The sequence below is a fragment of the Pinus tabuliformis genome, chromosome 1_2 (genome assembly GCF_031772625.1).
Source record: "Pinus tabuliformis cultivar Carrire ecotype Pingquan chromosome 1_2, CPIR1, whole genome shotgun sequence".
NCBI classification, from domain to species: Eukaryota; Viridiplantae; Streptophyta; class Pinopsida; order Pinales; family Pinaceae; genus Pinus; species Pinus tabuliformis.
Genome location: NC_142298.1, coordinates 923,284,469 through 923,293,859, shown reverse-complemented (window position 1 = coordinate 923,293,859; position 9,391 = coordinate 923,284,469). Strand labels below are relative to the sequence as shown.

General features: G+C 40.2%; 1 protein-coding gene across 1 annotated transcript; it reads right to left on the bottom strand.

Annotated features, from left to right (window-relative positions):
• Positions 1-3,049: 3,049 nt before the first annotated feature.
• Positions 3,050-4,111, bottom strand: LOC149208968 (uncharacterized). Its single transcript, XM_089398476.1, has one exon. The coding sequence runs from the start codon at positions 4,109-4,111 to the stop codon at positions 3,050-3,052; it is 1,062 nt and encodes a 353-aa protein (XP_089254602.1).
• Positions 4,112-9,391: the final 5,280 nt, after the last annotated feature.

Here is a 9,391-nt window from a genome sequence, read left to right as displayed (position 1 = left end):
TGATTTGCTGCAATAAGGTGTTTGGCGAGGACTGCCTGTGCACCATAAGTCGAATTATTATTGCCGAATCGCCGAAGATAGTCACCTTTTTAATTCCTAGCCTGATCAATTGCGTGAGTCCTTGGAACAGAGCCAAGCCCTCGGCCCTGTTGTTTGATAATTCACCCAGCCCCCATTCAAAATGGAGAATTGACTCACCATTAGCGTTACATATCAGGCCTCCTGCCCCTGCTTTGCCAGGATTCGACTTTGAGGCTCCATCGAAAAACATATGAAATCTGTTGCAGTTGCTCAGCCATAGAGCGAATTCTTCTTCTTTGAGTCTCAATTTCCAGACACTACCTGTCTCATTCAGCTGCAAATTCTCTTTTCTCGTTGCCTGGGCACTGATGAGACTTCCATTCCCATAATTGATCAGATTTCTTTCTTCTACGCTATAATGGGAAGCCTCAATCCTGCCTTGTGTGCGAACGACGATTGCTTCCACCGCTAAACTTTTGGCTTTATGGAAAATAACTCTTAAACTGTTCCTTTTATCTTGAAAAACCATTTTATTTCTGGCCAACCATATGCTCCAAACAAGAGTTAAAGGGATTGTGTTCCAGATCCTTTGGGTCAATTTGTCCTTCTTACCTTTCCAAGGGAAATTTTTTTTCCAACTGTATACAGTTTCGACTATAGATTCCTTTGGTTCCCATGCAACCTCCCCTATTGAGGCCATATTTTCCCAGCACTTCTGAGCTACTTGGCATTCAAGGAACAAATGTTGCATTGTTTCTTCAGCTTGACAACAGTTTGGGCACCTGGAAGGTCCCAATATGCCCCTTTTTTTTAAGTTTTCTGATGTTAGTATCTTTCCTTTTAGGAGTAGCCAGAAGAAAAATTTAACTTTAGGAGGGGCTTCCGCCTTCCAAGCCAATTTCCAATGAGTCCAGATAACCTGTGGGAAGTTGATTTCACACAATTGCTGATACCCTGCTTTGGTTGTGTAAAGAGTTCCCGTAGGGTCCCATCGATAGCTATCTTGTATCCCTTTTTGGACCGGAGCTTTATTATGCAATAGACTCTTTAAAGCTAGGAAGCTTGTTTCCAGATCTCTGGGGTAGTCCGGAAAAGACCAGCCTATCCAAGCTTGTGTTTGATTTCCCCACTGCGTTATTTGTGCTAAATTCCAAATTCCTCTGTTATTGAGCCAACTGATAGCTGGGATTGCCTCTATATTGGACCCTATAGAGCACTGACCAGAAATTCTGTCAGTAGAGATATTGATGCTGCCCCCTCCCCCAGGTATTTTTGAGGTATGTTGTGCCATATAGGGGATGATTTTCTTGCACAATTTCCAGATATTAGTGCTGTCCCTGTTGGGGATAATGGTGTCCAACAGATGATGCCGAGTGCTGTTCAAATATTTGGCCTCAAGGACTGATTTCCACCATGCTGAGTCCCCTGTTATTAGTCTCCAAACAATTTTAGCCCCGAGGGCTAAATTTAGCAGATTTGGGGATCTTATTCCAAGACCTCCTTTCTCAAGGGGCTGGATAACATTCTTCCAATTTACCAGATTAAACTTTTTTTTCTCCGTCTTTCCTCCTTGCCAGAGGAAGTGTCTGAGAGCTTTCTCCATTTTATGATGGAAGGCCATTGGAGCTTGGATCAGAGAGAAGCAGTAGATGGGCAGAGAGATCAGACCTGATTTTAGGAGAACTAGGCGACCAGCTGGATTTAGCCACATAGATCCCCATTGATGAATCTTCCTTTTGATTTTATCAAGAATTCCATTCCAAGTATCGATCTTCAGAGACCCCATACTGACTGGCATCCCAAGATATGTGAAGTGACTCCAATCAAGCTTGTATGAAACTCCAAGAGTGGTTGCAATGCTGTGTATGGTGTGATTCGAGGCATTCCATCCATAGACACAACTTTTAACTTGATTAACCTTTCCTCCTGAATAATCCATAAATTGATCTAGAATCTTTTTGAATCGCCTTGCAATGGTGATTGAAACACCTCCCATCAAGAGAGTGTCGTCTGCAAACTGGGAATGGTTGATATTCTTAGTACCCTACTCAAATTGAATGCCGGTGATGAGACCAATTCTACGGTTGAAGTCTAGGGCTTTGCTGAAGGATTCAGCCATGAGAATAAATAGGTAAGGAGACAGGGGGCAGCCTTGCCTGAGGCCTCGGGAGGATTGGAATGCAACACAAGGGCGGCCATTTATCAATGGGGAGATCCAAGGGTTTGAGATGCAAGCTTTGATCATGTTAATGAAGGTGGTATTGAATCCCATTTTGTGTAAAACTGCAAACAGAAAGGAGTGTCTGACTCTATTGAATGCATTGGCAAGGTCAAGTTTTAGAACAAAGCCTTTCTCCTTTCGACTTATGCTAGAATGTATAGCTTCTTGCACAAGGAGAATGGAGTCTGAGATGTGGCGATTGGATAGGAAGCCTCCTTGGTTTTCTGAGATTAATAAAGGGAGGAAAGGCTTGAGCCTAGTGGACAGAATTTTGGTAATAATTTTGTATGCAGAATTGCATAGAGATATGGGCCGAAATCTTGAGAAGGTAGAGGGCCTGTTTTCTTTTGGGATTAGAGCTAGATAGGTTGAGTTGGTGAAGCCCCCCAATTTGCCTTTCTGTAGGGTCCACCGAATCATCTTTAAAAGATCTTTTTTGATTAGGTGCCAGTATTCTCTGTAGAAGCTTATTGGAAACCCATCGGGACCTGGAGCCTTGTCCGGGTGGAGACTCCAGATTGCTTTTTGAACCTCGTCCTCTTCTATTTCTTGCGCGAGCTTGCTGTTCATTCCTTGAGTGACATCTCTAGTCATGTGTTGGAGAAAGCTTGAGTAGTCCTCCTCGCTCTTGTCCTCAGATAGAAGGTTTTTAAAGTGAACGGTTGCTGCTTCTTTAATGGAGTCTTGAGTCTCGTGACTTTTCCCTTCACTATCTTTGATTATACTCACGGTATTTCTTGCCTTCCTGATTGTTGCTTGCTTGTGGAAGTATGAGGTATTCTTGTCTCCTTCACGCAAACACAGTTGTCATGATTTTATCCTCCACTTGATCTCCTCATCTCTGGCTGTTTGCCTCAGCTGGGTATACAGTCGAATCTCATCTTCTTTTGCTTGCTGGGTGAGACCAGAAACTTCGATATTTTGCTGGACTATCTCAAGGCTTTTCTTTAAGTCTTTTTTAATGATCTCAGGTTCCTGGTAGCTGTTCTTTGCCCAAGATTTGAGGGCCTGCCTAGTTCGCTTCAGCTTGGATTCCCAGATATACGCCGGGGAGCCCTCCACGTGCTGTGTCCATGTTTGCATCACTGCATCTCTAGCTGCAGGTTCTCGATTCCAGAGGGGGGAATATTTGAAGGGGAGGGAGCCAATCTGGCTATGGCTGTATAGTGTGAGCGTGATTGGGTAGTGGTCCGAGGCGGAGGTATTGAGAATATCTGTCTGGCCGGTAGAGAAGGTGGATAGAAAAGCGATGTTGATGAGAAAGCGGTCGAGCCTTTCCATAATATTTCCAGCTCCTAAATGCCTGTTGCTCCATGTGTATCTTCTATTCTTAGGTTTTATGTCTACGAGTTCTTTCTCCTGCATAATATGCTCCAGCCTGTTTCTGAAAGGATCTGAGCTAAAGTTCCCTCCTCTTTTCTCGTTAGAATGCATAACTAGGTTTAGATCCCCAGCAAGAATGATATTGCTGTCATGGTCTTCTTCAATATTTGTATTCAGAGTATTCCAGCAAACTTCTTTTTCCTTGTAATGGTTTGGTGAGTAAACATTGTATATTTTAACCTCTGTTCCATTGTCCTTACTTTCCAGTTTAACACTAATCCAGTTCTGATGGATTTTGGTGAAGCTGCAAGTCCATCTGCTATTGTCCCACATTGTTAGTATGCCACCCGAGGCTCCTCTGGCTTCGCTGGCGCACCCACTGTATTGCTTTTGTTGGTTGATGAGCTTGTTGGTTTCGGATTGATCTAGCTTCGTCTCTTGAATAAGAATGATTTCGGGCTTTTCACTTTGAATTAACTCCCTGAGGGCAGCTTTCTTGGTGGGGTGCCCTAGTCCCCTGCTATTCCAGGACAGCAGCTTCATCATGATTTACCAGTGGTATGGAGAGGTGACCGCCTCTCTTTGCCTTTGTTGTTGTTTTCCTTGTCCGTGTGTCCAAGGATGTAGGATTCTATAGGTGTTTGGGATCCCATTGCTATGTCTTTCTGAGCATTTTCTTCTCTATGCTGCTTAGCCGATTTCCTACCTGGCCCGTGCTTTTTGGGGATGTCACTGGGCGCACCGTGTTCCTTTGATGAACTTCTGGTGATTCTTATGGAGTTGGTATCAGGAGAAGGCTGAGAAGATTGAGGAGGAGAGGGATGGGGTTGCTGATCAGATGAGATGGGATCCTGTTCGGGATCATCCTCAGACAGAGATGCAAAGGGGTTGGAAGAGGGAGGAATAGAGGGATCCGAGTGTCGAGGAGGTGAAGAAGGGATAATAGGAGGGTGCTGCTGAGGGGATGAGGGAGGGTGAGAATGAGATGAATGAGGATGAGAGGAGTGAAGCTGGGAAGGCCCTGGGGTTTCAGTTTCTGCTTGCTTCACTGATGGATTCATTTTTTTTCGTTTTACCATTTCCCATTGTCCTTCTTGCTCTGTTGATTCTACATTTATAAGTTTGGGGCATCTTTTAGCAAAATGTCCATATTCGTGACATACCTTGCACTTGAAGGGGATCTGCTCGTAGTCCAACTGTTGGATATGGCACCAGTCATCTACTTTCAACTTGATTGCTTCCGGTAGTCCGCGTCCCAAGTCAACTTCCACACATATGCGCGCACAGGCCTGCATGTTATCCTTTGGTTCACTTCGATCTATGTATTTTCCGACCGCGTTCCCTATTGTTTTGACCGAATCATCTCCCCAGCAGTGGAGAGGGAGATGGGGGAGTCTGACCCAAACAGGAACAGCACTTGGAATGTCCAGCTCGGGGTCGAAGTCCGGAGTCCATTTGTTGAGGTAGAGACCTCTGGAATCCATGAAGTAAGGCCCATTTCTAAAGATTAGATCCTTGTCCTCCTTGGTTTCAAAGTGAAAAGTGTAGTATCCTCTGCCACAAAACCTAATGGAAATTTTCCCTTGGACCTTGTCTGCGCAGTTACGCTCCACCCATCTTTGCACGGTTTTGGGTGAAGGCCATAGCCCTGTAAATTGACCGATTAATCCTTTCTCTGCTAGTGAGATGGCTGCCATGCGAGGAATAGTCGGAGGGAAGTGTACTTCCTGTAACACATCGAGTTTCTTAACAAACTTGGTTGCTGTAGGTCTTGGTCTTTGCTGAGGGAGCGATTTCACCAGGTTGGAGAAGGCTTGCTGCAGGTCCGGATCCCCTCCAGGTGGATCCGGAGGGTCCATGGGAATGAACGCGAACAGGAACGCAGTCGAAGACCGAGGCTAGGGGCCGAGGGCAAGCTCAGGCGCACGCGCGCGCAGAGCAGCAGCAGCAGCGGTTCGTCTAACATACAATACCCCAAAGTTTCCAAAATCTTAGTGTAGGAACTAAGCTTTCCCCAAGTACCATTTCTATGGTAAAATCAACATCTCCTTTTGGTGGAAACCTGGGAATTTCATCCAAGAAAACATATTTGAATTCAAACATTGCTACAAATTCATCGAGGTCTTTAATTTGCTTTCTTCTGTTAAATCTTCCACCTATATTGCGAACAACTTAAACCATTCCTTACACGTCTTTTTAATTGTAAGGTTGATATCTATCTTATTAATATTAGCATGTGTATACCTCTAATGATTTTTACTACTCCATCATTGGTACAAGTAACAATATTTTCTAAGAAGTAATAACTGCTCAATGCTTATCTATCCAATCCATAATACACTGACACATCATATGATCTTAGAGGTAGGATATTCAAATTTATTTATGTTTCATCCCATTTAAATTGATAGGATAGTCCTTAACCAAACTAGTAATCTTCCTTTTCATATTAGTTGCTAGTTGCACCAGCTAAGAGTTGTTATGTTTTTCTATTTTCAACTTACATTTGTCCACTATTTTGGGACAAACATAAAATAAACTAGCACCTGGGTCTATTAGAATTAACACAACTTGTTTCATAATACTACATTCCATTTATATTATAGTGGATTGGTGTTCAAATTGTCGATCCTCCAGGGATGCATTGATTCTAGGAATACTCCTAACCACATCATTCACTGTGGAAGCTTCTTATATATTATGTAAAGATTGATTTAACTTAACATTATACAGAAAATTTCGAAGTAGATGAGACTCACCACAACCCCAACACTTCAAGGGTTCTCCTTCCTTCTCATTGGCTCTTTGACCATTTAGATCAATTTGTATGTATCTTATTTATGACTGAGTCTTTTATTGGTTATTATTCCTATTGAAATTTATTTTTGTTAATTTTTTACATAATTCTTAAGAAAATCAGATTTGATTCCTTTATTCCCTTGCATAAATCTATCATTTTTCTTATTTTGTCAAGGTTTTGAGTTATCATTTTTTGTTTGAATTGTTGATAACATATTCTAGCCTTCCAAATAATTTCATCCATTGTCTTTGGGTTGTCATATTGAATCTTCTCTTTGAAGGAAATGGGTAAGCAACTTATGAATAGTTGAATTTTGGCCTTCTCCTCGCGAATATATGATACATATTACAAAACATGGGTGAATTTATTAACCAATTCATCCATGGTCATTTGAGAAAGCTTTAGTTCATGGAACTCTTTAGCTCTATCATCATAATACCTTTATATAAGATATTTTTCTTTGAAATGTTTTTAAAAATCTTGCCGACTCATAGTCTTATCCTCTATATTATGTATAATCATAATTTCATCCCACCTTGGGGATTCCTTACCTACAACTAGTAAGTGGGAAATGCAGATTTTAGATTACCATGATATTCATATATATGAAATTGTTTATTTATGTTTATCATCCATGCTTCATCTTCCTTATCTAATTCACTGTCAAATACCATAGGCCTAATCTTCTAAAATTCTCCTTGCAATTCCACTTTCTTTATCTGATTAGGTGTTATCAATGGTATTTTGGTTGAACTATGTTCAATTCCTTCTTCATCTTCATGTTGGGATCAAGCAATACTGAGAGTAGGGGGGGAATCAGTATTGAAAAATCTTTTACAAAATTATAGCTTTTGAAACTTAAAACAAATCACAAAATATGCAATGTAAACATACAATTAGCACAATAAGAGAGCACTAGAATTTTAGGTGGAAACCCACTAGGGGAAGAAAACCACCTTATTATTTTTGTTTGCTTCTCTTTTATTTTATGAAAAACTTCTTCTTTACATATAGAATCTGACCCCAACAATTACAATTCTGAAATTCATGTGCAAATAGAAGGAAATTATTTCACTAAACAGATACATGAAGCTACATATATAAAATAAATATAAATTATGTAGAATCCCCTTTAACTGCCTCTTGAAAATAGTTCAACACAATTTGAATGATAGAGACAATTCTCCAACATTTTTCTTCATTCCAAGTCATCATACCTTACATAAAAAATTGACTGAAGCATGCACTCCAATATTTGATATAATTCTTTGATATTCTTCAGAAGTTTGCTATAGTATTGAACAAAATATATCCTCACACAATTGGCTCGCGATGCATAGAAATATTACTCACTCACAATAGAACCAACCCACCTTTACAAAGGTTTCTCATATAAATAATTTTACTGGAGTAATTAAACAAAAATTGTTGGGAGAGGTGGAAAGTTAGACACGCATGTTCATACATTGTTTATCTGTTTTGGTGCAATGAATTCCTCCTTGACTCAATCAACCATGATCTTCATTGAATGAGAGATATTTTTAAATTTAACCGTCTTCTAGATGAAGTCCAATGTTCCTCGACTTAGTGGAGAAATTACCATGTGCAAATACAAGAGAAAATGCCCATGGTTTAATTATAGTGCATGCACAAATCAAAAAAATTCAATCTATAGACAGAGTTGTGGTTATGTAACTGGAAGAAAACAATAATTGGAAGTGTCGTAGGGGGTGCTATAAGTTAATTGTGGAGATCGCCACGCCATGTTGTGATAATCCAACGCCACTCTTTGTAATTAAGGAAAATTCAACAATCGTTAGCCCAAACTAGCAACACATCTTCAGGACATCAACATCTAAACACAAACATTGTCCCAACCAACAAGATAATATAGTGAACTCATTATAAGGGTTGTAAGACATTACAAGGAAAATAATGCTTGTTGACATCAATGCCAACAATACCCCCCTTTGGCATTGATGGCAACCTGTTGAGCCATCTTGAGCTTGATCCTTCCACTTGAAGTTGATCTCTAAAGTTCTCTCCCATTTTGACATCAATGGAAAAAGGAAATACATAGTAATGACAAAGAACAATGCCAATAATGGAGGGATGAGAGAGAACATACTCCTCCTGAATTGTTACCATATATACTCCTCTTGAGTTGTTTAATACTCTCCCCCTGCATAAGTGAAAACCATGACCATTGAAAAGATAAAAGGAAGAAGCAAAAGAGGTACATATTTCAATGAGGCACATAAGACCAAGAAACCACCACCAACTTGACAAAAATTTTGCAGTTGATTGAGACACACTTTGACCAGCTTCCAACTCCATAGAAACATCTCAATACCTTCAAAAAGGCACCACTCGAAGTTGTTTCCTAAGATGCTCAAAATTCTCCCTTGGAAGAGGTTTGGTAAAACTATCAACAATTTACTCTCTAGTGGCCACATACTCCAATCTCACAACATGATTAGCAAATTAATCTCACAGAAAATGGTATTTTATTGGAATGTGCTTCATTTTGGAGTGGATAACTAGATTTTTAGAAATGTTAATTGCACTAGTGTTGTCAACCATGATAGGTACAGGATCAACATATTCAAATTGAATTTCTTGAAGTGTTTACTTCATCCATAGGATTTGGGTGCAAAAAGTGGTTTCTGCTACATACTCAACTTCAACAATAGATAATGAAATGGAAAATTTCTTATTACTTTCCCAAGAGACCAAGAAACTACCCAAAAAGAATGTTGCTCCTGATGTGTTTTCTTTATCATCAATGCTACCAGCCCGATTTGCATTAGTATAAGTAACCAAGCTGAAATATTTACCCTTAGGATATAAAATCCATAATTAATGGTGTCTTGGAGATATTTGAAGATCCTCTTAATCGCATTTACATGAATTTCCTTGGGATTAGATTGAAACCTTGAAACGAACTCTACAACTTGTATAATGTAAGGTCTCGAAGTTGTTAAATACAACAAGCTACCAATCATTGATCGATAAGTGGGTTGATC

Bases quoted from the DNA above. Each gene is read 5' to 3' on its own strand.
- LOC149208968 (XM_089398476.1), bottom strand. From the start codon at position 4,111: ATGATGAAGCTGCTGTCCTGGAATAGCAGGGGACTAGGGCACCCCACC.